Genomic DNA, 17359 nt, shown 5'->3' on the forward strand with positions numbered 1-17359 from the left:
AGAAGAGGTGTTGGTGTATGACATAAGACACCAAGATCATCCAATAGCCAGCGAAGCCATACAATCTCTGCTGTAGTAGTAGAGAGAGCCCTAAGCTCTGCCTCGGCGCTGGAGCGAGACACGGCAGTTTGCTTCTTTGATTTCCATGCAATGAGAGATGTACCAAGAAATATGCAATAGCCAGTGACCGAGCGACGATCAATAGGATCACTCGCCCAAGTGGAATCAGAGTAAGCATGAAGCTGGAGCTGACTGGAATTAGCATAGAACAAGCGGCGAGATGTAGTTCCCCTTAAATACCTAAGGACTCGGAATAGGTGACCATGATGAACTGAGGTGGGAGCACAGACAAATTGACTGAGAATATGGACTGCATGTGCGATGTCAGGTCTGGTCACTGTGAGGTACACTAGACTGCCGACAATGTGACGGTAGCGAGAGGGATCCTCAAGAGGAGTGCCATCAGTAGGACGCAACTGCAGATGAAGCTCCATAGGTGTAGCAGCAACGTGCGTGTCAGTGAGACCTGAGCGAAGAATCAAATCCTGAGTGTACTTTTGCTGGGAGATATAGTAACCATCATCGGTGTGCTCAACCTCAATCCCGAGAAAATAGCTGAGAGACCCCAAATCTGACATCTTGAATTGTTCACTCAATTTTTTCTTAACAAAATCAATATACCCAACAACATCATCTCCAGTGATCAACATGTCATCTACATAAAGTAGAAGCAATGTACGGCCATGATTAGATGTATGAATGAAGAGTGCAGGGTCATGTTCGCTAGGAGAAAAACCGGCAGCTTGAATCACAGAACTGAACCGCTCAAACCAGGCACGAGGGGCTTGCTTAAGCCCATAAAGAGCCTTTCAAAGACGACAAACATGACCTAATGGAACCTTGATACCTGGAGGTGGCTGCATATAAACCTCCTCATGTAAATCACCATGAAGGAAGGCATTCTTCACATCCATGTGGTAAATTTTCCATGACCGAGTAGCAGCCACAGCAATTAGAGTTCGAACTGAAGTCATGTGAGCAACAGGAGCAAACGTCTCATCATAATCTTTTCCATGAGACTGCTGAAAACCTCTTGCAACAAGGCGAGTGTCAGGTATTAGGGGTAGAGGATAAGTGAGAGGTTTGGATGGCTAAGATGAGATAAGATCTACGGCTGTCGGTGGTTCCCCCTTTTGCTATTATTATTTTTCCTTTGCTTCTAAGTTACTTTTTGTAATCCCTTAGCCTATATAAGGACCTGTAGCCGGATGGATTGTATCATTGAATCATTCTGTCAAATATTGGTTTATACTGTATATCATATATCAATATATTCCTACATATACACAGTATACTCGAGTTTCTTCGTGTTCTTCCTATTCTTGTTCTCTTTTCTCCAATCTTGTGCTCGATTTCCACCTTGAATCCATGTCAGACCCGTCTGGGGCCTGACAAATGGTATTCAGAGACAGGTCCTTCCTCGGAATCGACTTGATTTGGGTGAAATTTTGCTAGGGTTCGTGCTTGCCCCTCTAAAATCCCCAACCCAGTTCCCACCCCCATGGCTTACGCACACAAATCATGGGCAACCCCGACCTCCGCGGCCACTGCAGCTGCTCCACCCCGTTCTTCATCGATCGGTGTTTTGGCAGGGGATTCTTTTGCGTGGACCGCCTTGGTTGCCACCCATGCTGCAGCCATGGCCGCCGCCCAGGCCGCCGTCAGTGCCGCTGCCCGTGCTGTTGCCGTCTACAACGCTCCTCCGAGCATTACCCCCGCGGCGTTCACCACCACACCCGCCCCGATTTGCGTGCCTGCAGTCACGACCACCACCGCCATCTCCACCGCCACTGCTGCCCGCATCATCATCACGCCTCTGAGCCGCCTTCCTGCTGCAGCATCAGACACCACGGCTGCCCTCACCACCTCTCCCCCGATCAGTGCTTCTACTGCAGCAGCTACAGCCGGAACCACCACGCCCACCAACTATTCGACTGACTGCTTGAGCAGTGGTTTGACCTCCATCACCGCGCCTCCGAGTGAACCACCTGCTGTAGTCATCACCACCGCCGCCACCGCTGACCTCGTCACCACTGCACCTCTGAGCCGATCCCCTGCTGTAGTCAACGCCTTCGTCACTTCTGCTCCCATTGGCTGTTCTGCTGTTGAAATCACCATGCCACCCATGACGCCCACCAACTGTTTGATTGAATGCCTGGACAGCGATATGAGTCTAACAGAGGCGAGGTGGGAAACGAACATCAACACCTCCACCACCACCCCCGCCACCGTTGATGTGGCTGCCACCGACCCAATTGGCACTCTCAGGTCAGCGACACAGAATGCCATTGTTGTCCCGATGGAGTCCGTGGCGACAAGTGCCATTTTCGTGGAAGAGCACACTGACAAAGACAACCACAAGAAGGAATCATCGCTGTTGGTGATGATCAATACATTGTCTCTGTGTACCATGAGGAAGGTGCAGGGATTCAACAGCTGTGCAAGTTATGTTTGCATTGACCGCAGAGCCAAATCTCCAGTTCATAAGGTATTCGATGAGACAATCAACAAGGGCATGCGGGAGCAACATCAGCAAATATGTTCAGATCTTGTTTTCCCATGGGACCCTAGTGTCCACTCAACTGTTAGTACAAGCTGTTGGTTGAGAAAGCTCAGGGCATATGCAAATTGTCTTTCATCCTTGCTAGCTGCTACAGGAAAGATAACTGAAGAACACAACATGAGGCAGAAGATAACTATGACTGGTACCAAAGGGTGGCTCAATCCTTATGAAGAAGCTAGTTCTATTTTTACTCTCGAATGTACTTGGGACCCAGGTATTATAGTAAGAAGTGAGGATACTACACGGAGTGAGATCACTAATGAAATGTTGTTGCTGCCGTATACTACACCTCAGGCCAAGCTGTTTTTTCCATGGGATCCAGGAGAAAATGAGAAATCAATGCAATTTCCTGTTATGCTACTGGTTGGAACCATGGGACGGGTTATTTCTGAAATGATCAGCAGCACAGTGATCACTCAAATGGCCTGGTGTAGCACAGAGAATAAGATACCACAGTCGGATGTCTCACCATTGCCTAATTTGTCGGTCGATTGCTTGTACCCATTGGTCAACATTTGTACAAGATCTGTGAACAGGAATCTGAGAGCTAACTGTCGAGTGCAGATGTTGATTCCCATATCTCTCCTAGACATGTTGGGCATCACTTTCTCATACCAATATTGTCAAGCTCATAGAGATCTTTTCCATCTTAAGCAACGAGTGTTTCCCAAATGGCCTACTGATCAAATCTCAATGGAGACAATTAGTATGATACTGATAATGGTTGCTGCTATAAGTCAAGCACCACAGCAATCAAACTTGTCAGCTAAGAGAATTGTTGCATTTGAGTTACTTGAACAAGAGCAAGTTTTGCTTGAGAAAATTTTGGAATGGAGCTTTAGTATAATTATTTCTCCACAAGTGCAATGGGGTTCATGCATATTCTTATACTGGATGAAACCAACTTTACAATGGGACCCGGGAATTTGTCAAACCACCCTTGAGTGCAGCCGGATAAAGGATCTTCCTACCATAAATTGGTGCTGCAAAATTTCATTATTTCTTGTGGATTTTAATGGTGAAGTTGTGGAGTACAGATTTCAGTTCATGTCAAGTTGCCGAGCCAATAATACGTCCACTTCTATTGAACCAGCACAACAAGAATCCAAGCTTATTACGGTTTCTAGACAAGAGCTCAAGATCATTGTTGTTACTGTCAAAGGTCCGTACTATAGCCGTTTCCCCGTAGCAATGCAAGCCTGGGAATGCTATGCTCCAGTTACACAAAAGAAGATTCAAAAGCTCAAACAACTTGATAGGTGCTGCTCCTCTATGATTTGGATCATCTCATTTATGCCTCCCTAAGTCAACCTTTGGATGTAAAGCTCAGCTCAGGATGAACACACTTGGGGAATGTCAGGTATTAGGGGTAGAGGATAAGTGAGAGGTTTGGATGGCTAAGATGAGATAAGATCTACGGCTGTCAGTGGTTCCCCCTTTTGCTATTATTATTTTTCCTTTGCTTCTAAGTTACTTTTTGTAATCCCTTAGCCTATATAAGGACCTGTAGCCGGATGGATTGTATCATTGAATCATTCTGTCAAATATTGGTTTATACTGTATATCATATATCAATATATTCCTACATATACACAGTATACTCGAGTTTCTTCGTGTTCTTCCTATTCTTGTTCTCTTTTCTCCAATCTTGTGCTTGATTTCCAATCTTGGGCCTGACAGCGAGCCTTGTAGCGTTCCACAGAACCATTTGACTTGGTTTTAACCTTATACACCCATTTGCAAGTGATAGGGACTGAACGAGGAGGTAATGGTACCAAATCCCATGTACCAGTACGCTCTAAGGCTGCAAGCTCCTCAGACATAGCCAGTTGCCACTCAGGTGACACAACTGCCTCCTGATAGGTACTAGGCTCAGAAACAACCCCTGCATACAAGTCCTTGTATCGCGTTGCTAGAGAAGAGCCGTCAGTGCAAGGATCAGTAGTACTGGCTGGAGGAGTAGAAGACAAAGGCATAGATGACTGCGTGTCACATGGAACTTTAGAACGACAAGTGTAATGGAAAGTACTGGCTGGAGGAGTAGAATAACGACGAGTGTAATGGAAAGGAAGACTATCTAGAGGTGGAGCTAGTGGAAGAGAGAAAGGAGCTGGTGAGGAAGGAGATGAAACATGTGGTGGAGATGGTTCTGATGTTAGGACAGAGGAAGGTTGTTCAGCTATGGACTCATCTAAAAAGATAGGTGGAAGTGAAAGAAACGAGGTAGACTCTAAAGAAGTTGAGGATGATGGTTTAGTGGAAGGGGAATAGAAGAAGGGTTGATCCTCAACAAAAGTGACATCGCGAGAAAAGCGAATGCGGCGAGCAGAAGAATCATAGCAACGGTAGCCCTTATGTTCAAGACTATATCCAGGGAAGACACACTCAGCAGACTGAGCAGTCAACTTGGTACGCTCACGAGGTGCTAAAAGAACATAACAAGTACAACCAAAGACACGGAGGTGGTCATACGTGGGAGGAGAACCAAACAAAACCTCACCAGGACACTTGCCCTCAAGGCGAGTAGAAGGTTGGAGATTGATAAGATAAACAGCAGTTGAGATAGCTTCACCCCAAAAATGAGTGGGGACAAAGGAAGAAATCAGAAGGGTACGAGCTGTCTCAACAATATGGCGATGCTTACGCTCAGCAACGCCATTCTGAGCATGGGCACCAGGGCATGAAAGCTGAGGGAGAGTACCCTCAGATGAGAGAAACTCGCGAAAAGCAGTAGATAGATACACCCCCCCGGAGTCAGAACGAAAAACACGAACAGCACTGGCAAACTGAGTATGGACCATATGTACAAAAGCCTTATATATAGTAAACAACTCAGAACGATGCTTCATAAAATAGACCCAAGTATGTCGAGAGTGATCATCAACAAATATGACATAATGTTTGTGGCCACCTTTTGAAACAAAGGGGGAAGGACCCCATACATCAGAGTGCACTAAATCAAAAGGATGGCTAGAATGAGTAGTGCTGGAAGAGTATGGAAGCTGTATTTGTTTCCCTAGCTTACAACCCTTACAGTGAAAACCAGCATCTATGGAAACATGACCCAAAACACCTTGTCGAACAAGGGTAGATAAACGAGAACCACACAAGTGACCTAAGCGATGGTGCCACTGGGCAAAAGAAAACGACGAAGTGGATCTTGATGTTGATGCAACCATCCGGAACGCGGATGTGGTGGAAGCTGAAGGAAGGTGTAAGGTGTCAAGGATGTAGAGGGGTGTGGATCCTCTACGGCGATGGCCAGTTCCAATGACCCTCTTGCTCTGACGGTCCTGCACATAACAAAATGAGTCATCAAAACCAACAAAGTAGTTCATATCAGCAAGCTGGCCAACAGACATAAGATTCATGGACAGCTCTGGAGCAAAGGAGATGGCAGGAACAGAAAACTTGGATGTGCAAAGAGAACCCTGATGAGTAATAGAACAAGGTGTACCATCAGCAGTCTGAACAGAGGCACCATCCCGCACTGGCTGGCAAGACACAAGCTGAGAGCGATCAGAGGTCACATGGAAAGAAGCTCCAGAGTCCAGAACCCAAGGCTGGGTTGCAGCAACGGCGGGCTGAGAGAGAACAGATGCAGAAGCACCCCTCGCTTGCTGCTGATAAGGAGCCTGGGGTTCACGACGCTGCTGATTGAGGGCTCGTCTAGCCTGAAACTCAGCTAACAGCTCTGGATGAAGCTTGAAACAACCATCTCTATGGTGTCCTGCCTTCTTGCAGAACGAGCAGATGACAGCTGAAGGTGTGGCCTTGGAGGCACCTGGCCGCTGAGGAAAAGCCAGAACACTAGTGTGTAGAGTCTGCGCAGAAGTAGTCCCAAGAGAACGGAGACGAGTCTCCTCAGCGATCAAGCTAGCAAGTGCCTCTGTCAAGGTGGGAGGAGTCGTACGACCAAGCAATTGAGTGCAAATGTTCTCAAAGTCTGGCTTGAGACCCATCACAAACTGAAACATGAGAGTCTGATGGTCGTACTTTTCCTTCGCTGCACATGACTCACAACCAGAATTACCCTTTGGAACCATGAAACCTAGCTGCCCAGTGATGCGAGTGAAAGCTCCATAGTACTCTTCTATGGACATGTCTTCTGGCTGCCGAGTGTTGTGTAAATTCTGCAACAAGGAGAAATGAAGTGCACTGCTGGGCTGAAGGTAGCGCTGCTCAAAGTACTTCCATATCTCTTTAGCTGAAGTGTGATGCTCAAGACTCATTCGGAGTGAGGGTTCAACACCCAGAATTAAAACTCCCATCACACGATCATCGATCTTTTGCCAAGCCTTCCTTGCTGCATCATCATTTGGACTAGGTGGATCATCTGTCAGATGAGAAACAAAACCAGCCGTCCTCAAGACAGTCCGAGCAGAAAATGCCCATTCCCTGTAGTTTGAACCATCAAGCTTGATATCTATGATCAAAGAACCAAATCCGAAATCATTTCTTGCCATAGTGGTGAGCGGCCAGCAACTGGAAACACCCAATTTGATAGCAGCTGCAGGCAGCAACAAGAGATGAGCAGCAGACAGCCACAAACAGGAGCAGCAACCCACTAGGCTGGCTGCTGCTTGCTGGATCTCACTGGATAGAAGGAGGAGCTTGCTGGATCTTGCTAGATAGGAGGGGGAACGCCTGGAGCTTGCTGTAGAGCAGGGAAGGCACCAAGAGCTTGCTGGAGATGGCTGCTGGAGAGCAGGGGAAGTATTCTCACAGAGTAGCTGTGAGGACACACAGAGGAGCTGCTGGAGAGCAGCTCCTACAGGTTGATGACGAAGATGGGATGGGGCAGCGATGTGGATGTCTCCTCACCAGACAGATCCGCCTGAATCACCTCACCGGCGGTGATTTCATGGGTGGCGGCTGGAAGAGGGACTAGGGTTTGGTCCTGGTCTGATACCATGTTAGAAAACGTGAAGAAGAGAGAATGACCGAACAGTTTTCTGTATTGAGGACGAGAGAGAGATATACAAGGTTACATGGGCCTGGGCCTCGGGTAAAGGAGGAGGGTTGTGATAGGCTTGGCGAGCCAACGTAAAAACTAGCCAGTCCCATAGGTATGAAACCGATTTGAGCGAGAGTAGTACTAGGATGGGTGACCTCCTGGGAAGTCCTTGTGAAAGAGTTTCATATCTAAGGGTTGTGATAGGCTTGGCGAGCCAACGTAAAAACTAGCCAGTCTTTTGGGTATGAAACCCATTTGGGCGAGAGTAGTACTAGGATGGGTGACCTCCTGGGAAGTCCTTGTGAAAGGGTTTCATATCTAGCCTACCCCAACTTGTTTGGCATCAAAGGCTTCGTAAGTAAGTAAGTAACATGGGCCTGGGCCTCACTCTAAACTATGGGCCTGGGCCTGTACAAGACAAACACAACATATATACTTAACAATGATTACTCCCTCCGTCCCTCAATACATGGCGTTAATTTTGAAAGTAAAAATCCCGTATTATGTGGCGCAGTCCTCACAAACGTGCTAAACTTTCACTTTTCCTCCTACACGTGTGGAGTTATTATCAGGAGCTGCCGCCTGCGGGGAAAGAGCAAATAGCCGAACCGTTACAGTGCGCATGCGCTTCTCTCCTCCAAAAATCGTGCTGGTTTCCTTACTTCCTCACCCTGTCCTGCTCGTCACACAACGAAAAAAAGGCTGACCGCCTGCAGCTCTCCCTCACTTCATCCACATGGAGACTTCGTTCTTCACATTTAACCAATGGTGGCATCATCGTCAGGCCAGATGGCAGGAGGCGACAACAACTCGCACAACTCACATACACAGACGAGAGCTCGGACGCCATGGCCTTCGCCAGCAGCCAGCAGTACATGGAAGATGGGGACTCCCTCACTGGCATGCACGGCGATGCAGTGCGATGTGTGCGAGATGTTGCTCCGTGCTGCTGCTCTCAGCCCACCGCTACCGTTTGCTTGGTTAATGGTTTGGCTGACCACATAAGCATATACAGACATCAGGCATCTGGTGCCCAATGCGGGGATGTAGGTGTTGGCACGGGTGGTCTGTTATGGCGCTGCTAGAAGGAGGGCGCAAGAGGGCCGGCCGGGGGCCTTTTTGCCCACGGCCGGGCAAGAGGGAAGGGATTTCCTTCTTAATTCTTGCTTGATTAGATTGATACATCTCTCTCTTTATATAGAGAGGTTTACTTGACTCCCAAGCAAGGCTTACTTGACCCCTAAGCAAGCGACCCTTATCTCTAATTAACCTTAAGACTATTAGGCCCATTACGTACTCTAACACTACACCCCACCTGGACATGCAGCTTGTCCTCGAGCTGCAGCCTAACCAACTTATAACCATGACTCGACGCAACACAAACCTAACACCTAAAAACAAGCCTTTTACATCTCGGCTTGTTTTATTATTCTCAACCTAAATGGACTGAGACGCTTTATTTTGGACCCTTTAACAAAAAGTGGACACCATCCGCACGTCGGATGTGCACGTGTACAGCCACCTGGATCCCATGGACACCACCTAGACCAAAGGAGTGCATGTGTACGGCCACCTGGAAGTGGTCGCAAGAGCTACCAGCAGAGGCGCCCTCGCGGCGGTCGGCGGCGGAAAGCAGTGGTGCTACGCGGTGCGCTCCTGTCGGTGACACCCTGCCTTCTCCCCGCCTGGCAGCTGTTGGTCTGCACCGCACAGGGAAGAGTGGAGGGCTTGCGATTGAGAATGGTGAGTAGGGGTGCGCCCCCCCAACCGCCGATGTCGCAGACTTTGAGGTCGCTGCCCGCGGGGAAAACAACATGCCAGCCGCCCGTGGGGGAAACCGCATGCCCAAGATCCCCGACGCAACGGACGAGATCGAGGTCCTTTGCGCAGCGAAGGGCAACTTGAAGGAGCGGCAGATGCAGACCACGCATCTCCCACACACGCCGACGCGCTAGGAGGCCGCGCGCAGCAGCCTGCAGTCTCACCGCAGCCAACACGTGGCGGGTAGCGATCCAAGACGGAAGCGGTGATGGCGACGACAGGGACTTGATCTGCTGGATGTGGACGCCCTGGGATGGCGGCGGCGCTGATGGGAACGAGGTCATCGCACTCCCGTCGTAGGGCATCCCATACTGGGAGGCGGAGCTGACCGGCGGTGGCTGCTACAGCTGCAGCGGCTGCTGCCCTGTCACGCCGGGCAGCAGCAACGGCTGCTGCGTCGGAGCGCCGGGCGCGGCGGAGGCCGCCAGGAGCGGCGGCTGCCACTGCAGCCAGGGCTGGGCGGTGGTGGCGATGGATGGCAGCTGCAGCGGCCTGGCGAGCGCGCGAAGGCCGCCTGGTGCGGCAGCTGCCACGGCGGCCACTGCGGCGCGGGGGCGACGATGGGCGGCGCAACGGGTGCGGCCCGTAGGACCCGGCCAAGAACAGGTGGATCTCCTGGACCGCCTGGGTTAGGTCCCGCAGCACCCCGGACACCTCCTCCCAGGTGAGGACGGCGGGGGCGGGCGCGACAGAGGATCTCGGCGCGGGCAAGAGGATCCCGGCGCGGGCAAGAGGATCCCGGCGCGGGCAGGAGCGGGGCGACGATCGTGGTGGTCGCCGGAGGCGACAAGGTGACCGGCAGCGGAAGAGACGGGCTTGGCGGCGGTGAAGACATGATTGAACCAAAGCTAGCTGATACCAAATTGTTATGGCGCTGCTAGAAGGAGGGCGCAAGAGGGCCGGCCGAGGGCCTCTTTGCCCACGGCCGGGCAAGAGGGAAGGGATTTCCTTCTTAATTCTTGCTTGATTAGATTGATACATCTCCTCTCTTTATATAGAGAGGTTTACTTGACTCCCAAGCAAGGCTTACTTGACCCCTAAGCAAGCGACCCTTATCTCTAATTAACTCTAAGACTATTAGGCCCATTACGTACTCTAACATGGTCGCAGAGCCGGTGGCCGAGAGCGCGGTGCCGGTTTTGGCGGAGGTTAGCATGTACTCAGCAGTTGTGGGCACTGTGCCAGCATTGGCGGAGGCGGAGCTGGTGGGCTCGGTTGAGGTGACCACTATGGCAGGTGTGGCCGTGTGGGTGCGGTCAAGGCGCACGTGCACATGGTGCCGGTAGTCGAGGCGTGCGTGGCTGGAGAGTTGTAGCTGGTAACGACAGTGCAGAGGTGCGCTTGGGGGTATTTCAGTGAAAATCTTCTCTCCAGCGCCCCTGCCTGAGAAAATATTCTGGTGGCACGTTTTGAGAGAAAGAGGGAGTATCAAATATTAGCATGCTGCCTTACATTAATTTAACTACAGCCAGCATCTATATAGCAGCTGGATAGCTTTTTAGTTTTTGATAGCTAAGAACTAAACAAGGTACATCAATTTACTGAAGCCATCTGCATGCAATAATGCTTCCCTAGTCTATACTACTCCCTCCGATCCATATTACTTGTTGCGAACTTTGTGCTAAATCAGCGTGATAGTATATGGGATCCTACCAGGTCTAGCTCGTAGGTTGTAGGGGTGGAAGGGGGCTTGGCGAGGAGGAAGGCGAGGTCGTCGGCGCTGGGACGCCGTCGTCATGTGTGCGAGAGAGAGGGAGGGAGCAGGACGCGGCGGCTAGGGTTAGGTCCCCCGGATCCCTTCAGGAAGCCGAGCAAATATGATTGCTTCTGCTTAACTTTAAAGAGTCCTTACATGAGTTTATATAATCTCCAAATATGATAACTGGGCTAAGCCCCTAATAATGATAAGATAACTGGGCCAGGCCCCTAATTGTCTGGGCTGTAGTATATGCCGGTCATAACATCTCTCCCCGCCTACACAAACAGCTCGTCCTCGAGCTAGAAGGCGGGGAAGCACTTGCGGAACTCCTCGAGGTGATCAACGGGCGCCAAACACCTCCGCGTCAGCTGGGGCGGGCAGGTCACCGAGCCCGGCGGCGGCGGTGTCCTCCTCGATGTAGTCCGCAGCCTCCAGGTAGAAGAGTCCCAGTTGAAGCACAACCCTTGGCGGCGACGCTCGAGTTGCTCGGCTGGGGTGAGCCGGCGGAACGGGCGCGCCGCGGTCGCGGCGAGGGGCGCCGCGGAAGCCTGAGCAGGCCGACCCTGTGTGGGAAAACTTCCGGCCAGGGTGGCGGCCCAGCGGCCCAGGGCGGTGATGCCTGCTGGATGGCCACCGCGCGGCGCTCGAAAGCGCGGGCGTAGTACATGGCCATCTGGAGGTCCTCTGGCCCATGCATCTCCACGTCCACGCGGATGTGGTCCGGTAGGCCGCCGACGAAGAGCTCAACCCGCTGACGAGCCAAAACGCCGGGGGCGTGGCACACCAGTGCCTGGAAGCGGTCAGCGAAGTCTTGCACTGTGGTGAGGAACGGAAGGTGCCCAAGCTCCGTCAAACGGCTCCCGCGTATAGGCGGACCGAAGCGCAAGAGGCACAGATCGTGGAAACGCTCCCATGGTGGCATGCCGCCCTCGTCCTGCTCGAGGGCGTAATACCACATCTGGGCGGCGCCTCGTAGATGATAGGAGGCGATCCATGTGCGGTCGGACGCGAGCGTGCGCTGCCCCCTGAAAAATTGGTCGCATTGGTTGAGCCAATTCAGGGGGTCGACGGTGCCGTCGTAGGTCGCCAACTCCAGCTTGGAGAATCTCAGAGGTGGCTGGGCGCGGCGGCTAGGGTTAGGTCTCCCGGCTCCCTTCAGGAAGCCGAGCAAATATGATTGCTTCTGCTTAACTTTAAACGAGTCCTTACATGAGTTTATATAGGGTGTGTTTGGTTGGGGTTATGGACTGGAATGGCATGGGTCCGACCCGTTCCCAGGCCTCGTTCTCGCGTTCAGTTGGACATATGGGCGGCACCAACTCGTTCCCGCGGACCGAATATTCGGCCCAGATGCGGAACGAGGTGAGACCTCGAAAACGGCCGGACCACGCGGAACCGCTCGCCCCCTCGCACTCTCGCAGCCCTATCGCCTCTCACTCCCAGGTGCGCCGCCTCCCCCTCCTCTCTCCCCCTCCATCAATCTGAGCCGCATCGGCCGATTACTCCCTTCCCCGCCGGCCAATCCATCCCTTCCCCGCCAGCCACCTCCTTCCTTTCCTCTCTGTCCGCTGACTCCTCTCCTTCGTCTCACGATTTGCAAAAAAACAGGGGGCTCGATCTGGATCTGCGGGTTCTGTGGCTTGCAGAGGAATAGCAGCGGGGCGGCGGCTTCCGGCGGGTTGACAGCGGCAGCAGAGGCCCAGCAGAACAACCCAATCTCAAGGTACAAACCACAATTCCTTCCCCTTGTATATGCTCCTGCTGCTCATGGATATGCCCAGCCGAGAGTGATAGACAGAGATGGAGAGGTTATTGTGATGACTCACGGTTGTTCTTGATTCACTTTTGTTGCTTTATGTTGTTAAAATCAGTAGTCTCTTTTCCTAATGTGTATCAAGATACATGTTGTCCAGTGTATCTTTGCAATATATATGTTGATGTAAGCATCATTGGTAGCCATATTTTTGATTGTATGCATCACTTGTAGATGGTCAAGAAGGTGAACAAAAGAAAAAATGGTTAGGGGAGCTGCTGTTTCTGTTGCACTAGCTGCAATGGCGGTCATTGTTCGGGATATAATAAGGAAAAGAAGACCACGGATTACCTACGGGCCGATGCATGAAAGAGATCGAATCACCTACGGGCTTTTGGAGATTTCATATGTGAACTTGACGTGTGTGGCTGAAGTATGTGCACTGGACATGTATGACTCTTGTACTTTGGTTGCTTTTGGGAAGTTCGTATGTGAACTACACATGTATGGCTGTCAACTATGTGCACCTTGTTGAAAACTGTGTTATATGTGCTGTCATTCATATCTTCAGCTTGTCAATATATATTGTTGTGTTGTCTTTCTTGAAAATACAAACGAAATGCTACCAAAATTTTGAATTTTATGTCATTTCATTTTTCATTCCGTGCTTCCAACCGAACACCGGAATGGAACCAACCCGTTCCTCTCTTTTACTACTACCAAACACAGGAATGGAATGGACCCGTTCCTCTGGAATGGAACCATTCCATTCCATGACAGTTGGTTCCTGAACCAAACACACCCATAATCTCCAAATACGATAACTGGGCTAAGCCCCTAATAACGATAAGATAACTGGGCCAGGCCCCTAACTGCCTAGGCTGTAGTATATGCCCTGGACCGCCTGAGTCAAGTCCCGGAGCGCCGCCGTCATCTCCTCCAGGGTGAGCACGACGGGGGCGGGCGCGGGTGGCGTCCAGGCGGTGGAGGAGACCGGTCCGATCAGGGACGGCGTGCTGGCCGCGGTGGTCATCGGCGACGAAGAGGCGATCGGCAGCGGGAGGGAGGGGGTGGGCGGTGGCGCGGACATGATCGAGCTTGAGAGCTCAGATACCAGATTGATAGGATCTGGGATCCTACCAGGTCTAGCTCGTAGGTCGTAGGGGTGGAAGGGGGCTTGGCGAGGAGGAAGGCGAGGTCGCCAGTGCTGGGGCGCCGTTGTCACGTGTGCGAGAGAGAGGGAGGGAGCAGGACGCGGCGGCTAGGGTTAGGTCTCCCGGCTCCCTTCAGGAAGCCGAGCAAATATGATTGCTTCTGCTTAACTTTAAAGAGTCCTTACATGAGTTTATATAATCTCCAAATACGACAACTGGGCTAAGCCCCTAATAACGATAAGATAACTGGGCCAGGCCCCTAACTGCCTAGGCTGTAGTATATGCCGGTCATAACACAGCGACACTTATTTTGGGACGAAAGGAGTACAACTTTAGTACAAAGTTGTACTACTAGATGAGTGACAAGTAATATGGATCAGAGGACAGAGGGGGTAATAAAAATACACCGATAATGGTGCACATCATCTTACATCGTAAATGCTAAACTACTGAACCATTAGCTAAAGTTGCCATCACTTTGTGTTACTTCAATTAAACCAATCATTTGGGCTGATTCTTAAGAATAAAATAAAACCCCAACTGCATTCAGAAGCTTAACCTGTCTCCCATAGATTCCAAGTTTATAGCCAGGATCAAGATTAGGGCTAAACAAGGAATTAGCATCGTGTCCCTTGGCACGAAATCTATGTCAGTGTGCTAGAATCTCACCTAGGATATTAGCATACCCAATTGGCATGATCCATGTGCTAGAATCTCCACGGAACACATATGAAAATCACATCACACAGGGTCTGTGTCATATGTGGTACAAATTTACATTACCTAGGCCCTCCTTTCGCCCTCAGGTTACGGACACAGATTTCATGCAGGATGAGCAGCCCAAACCCCCCATATTCCTTACACAAAGGCATCGGCCAAGCCCTCGCTGATAATTTGCCCACGAAATGGTCAGTACGAAATCTAACGCAGCTACCACACAAACGTTTCCTATTCCCTCCCTGGTTCGCAATTTGAGCAGGATCAGACGAAACATCCGACGTTTCACATGAAGAAGGACGAGACCCACCACCGACAGTATACCTGCATTGCTCGTCGAAGCTGTCGGATCTCGCCAGCTCCGCCTCCTTCGCGGCCGCCACGGCAACCATGGCGCTGGCGTCCCCGACCTCCAGAGGGGGCAGAGAGGCCGGAGCGACGCCCTTTTGCTCGCGCGCCTCCTCCTCCTCCGGCTTCGAGATCACGATGGTGAGTACCGCCCCGGGAACCTGTGCGGGCACCTCAGCCGTGGCCACGACCACCGGCGCCGGCACTTCAACCGCGGCCACCACCACTGATCCCGGTGGTGGCGCCTGCACCTCAGCCGCGGCGGCGACCACCTCCTGCTGCTGCGGTGGCTGCTGCATGGCTAGCTCATGAGCGGTGGCCGGGCCAGCGCCCGACTCCGATCTGGCGGCTGCGCTCGACATGGGCTGCGCCTGCCTGCTCCTATGCGGCTCTTCGTCGAACACCTCGCGTGCGAAGGGGCGTTTTCCTTTCGGGAAAGGGAACGGGAGGTGGGGGGCCGCACCTACTCCTGCGGCTACTGGCTGCGGCGAGGGACGGCCGCTGGTGGGCCTGCGCCGGCGGGGAGATGGGGATGGGTGGGAAAGCTGCGGCTGTGGGGGCGAATCTGGATAAGTACGGGGGCTTTGCGCCGAGCGGAAATGCCACTGACGGGTGGGGTAAAGGTGTCGCCGCAAGCGGGTGTCAGTGAGATGGCGTCGGAGAGGAGTGAGTAGAGGGAATAGCGGCCGGTTCGGATCCAGGCAAGGAGGTGTACGGAGGGGACGGAACCGAGTATACGTGGGCATAACTCGGGCCGGGCCTAACAAAGGCAGAAACAGAAAACCTAGGCCCAGGCCTGGCCCAGCCTGGCCGTCGTGCCAAGTTTTCAGGCCTAAGCCTGGTCCATCAGTCAAAATGCCCACTAGGCCTCTTTCTTAAATTGCAAATACGACAAGCTCGGCCCGGCCCATGGGCAAGGCCAGGTCGGGTCGGGTCGTCCGGCCCGAGCTGCCCTGGCCAGGTATAACCAAGCTTTTAAATGGCGCGAGATAGCGTGAGATAGCGGCGCTATAGCAGCCAGTGAAGGTGTTGAGCTATGATAGGTTGGATTGCCGCTAGAGCGTCATCGTGCGCTAATAGTGTCACCAAGAGCCTTTTAGCGCTAAATTTCTAGCAGAAAACAGCGTTAGCGTCCAACTTCCCATCCAAAAAAATTAGCCCAAAGACTAGCGGGCTAAAGCCCAAAAGTCATTTCCGATAACCCTCCTCCTCCTCCCATGATCCAATGGAACCCTACTTCACACCCACCCCCCTCGGTCGTCGTTCTGTGAAGCGAATGGCGGCATGCTACTTCTTGAGTTTGCGTTGATTTTTTTCCTTGAAAAGGAAAGGGTGATGCAGCAAAATAGAGATAAGAGCCAAGGTATCAATCCAATAGGAGGTACAAGCAAGTCTCTAATCTATGCACGTGCACAAACTAACAAACACTTCCACACAACGCAAAAGAGGGGTTGTCAATCCCTTCACGGTCACGGACAAGAGTGACATCTAATAGAGATAGGTATAAAAGATAAATAAAAGAGCAAACTAAAGTAAATATAAATAAATTGCAGGAAGGTATTTTGGGGTTTTTTGGTTTAGATATCTGAAAATATATGATGAAAAATAGACCCGGGGCCATATGTTTCACTAGAGGCCTCTCTCTTGAAAGAAAACATTCGGTGGGTAAACAAATTACTATTGAGCAATTGATAGAAAAGCTCAAAGTTATGACGATATCTAAGGCAATGATCATGAATATAGGCATCACGTTTGTGACAAGTAGACCGACTCCTGCCTGCATCTACTACCATTACTCAGCACATCGACCGCTATCCAGCATACATCCAGAGTATTAAGTTCATAAGAACGGAGTAACGCCTTGATGTAGAAGGATAAACTTAAGCAATATGATGAAAACTCCATCTTTTTATCCTTGATGGCAACAATACAATATATGTCTCGCTACCCCTACTATGTCACTGGGTGAGGACGTCGCAAGATTGAACCCAAAACTAAGCACCTCTCCTGTTGTAAGAAAATCAATCTAGTTGGCCAAACCAAACCGATAACTCAAAGAGAAATATAAAGATATTTAATCATGCATAAAAGAGCTCAAAGAAGACTCAAATAATATTCATAGATAATCTGATCATAAATCCACAATTCATCGGATCTCGACAAACAAAGAATATTACATCAGATAGAAACTCCAAGAACATCGAGGAGAACATTGTATTGAAGATAAAGATAGAGAAGAAGCCATCTAGCTACATCTATGGACCCGTAGGTTTATGGTAAACTACTC

At 51.0% G+C, this 17359-nt stretch overlaps 1 protein-coding gene across 2 annotated transcripts in view; it reads right to left on the reverse strand.

Moving 5' to 3' along the window:
• The window catches only part of LOC119333263, a 20404-nt gene extending 4772 nt beyond the window's left edge, over positions 1-15632 (reverse strand). Inside the window, exon 1 of one of the 2 annotated variants that reach the window (XM_037606219.1) lies at positions 15049-15632. In XM_037606219.1, the coding sequence (XP_037462116.1) occupies positions 15049-15434 (386 nt within the window). In that variant the 5' untranslated portion in view covers positions 15435-15632. The remainder of the gene's footprint in view (positions 1-15048) is intronic. The other variant, XM_037606214.1, reaches the window with a different exon arrangement.
• Between the last annotated feature and the right edge of the window lie 1727 nt (positions 15633-17359).

This window comes from Triticum dicoccoides, chromosome 1B (genome assembly GCF_002162155.2).
Source record: "Triticum dicoccoides isolate Atlit2015 ecotype Zavitan chromosome 1B, WEW_v2.0, whole genome shotgun sequence".
NCBI classification, from domain to species: domain Eukaryota; kingdom Viridiplantae; phylum Streptophyta; class Magnoliopsida; order Poales; family Poaceae; genus Triticum; species Triticum dicoccoides.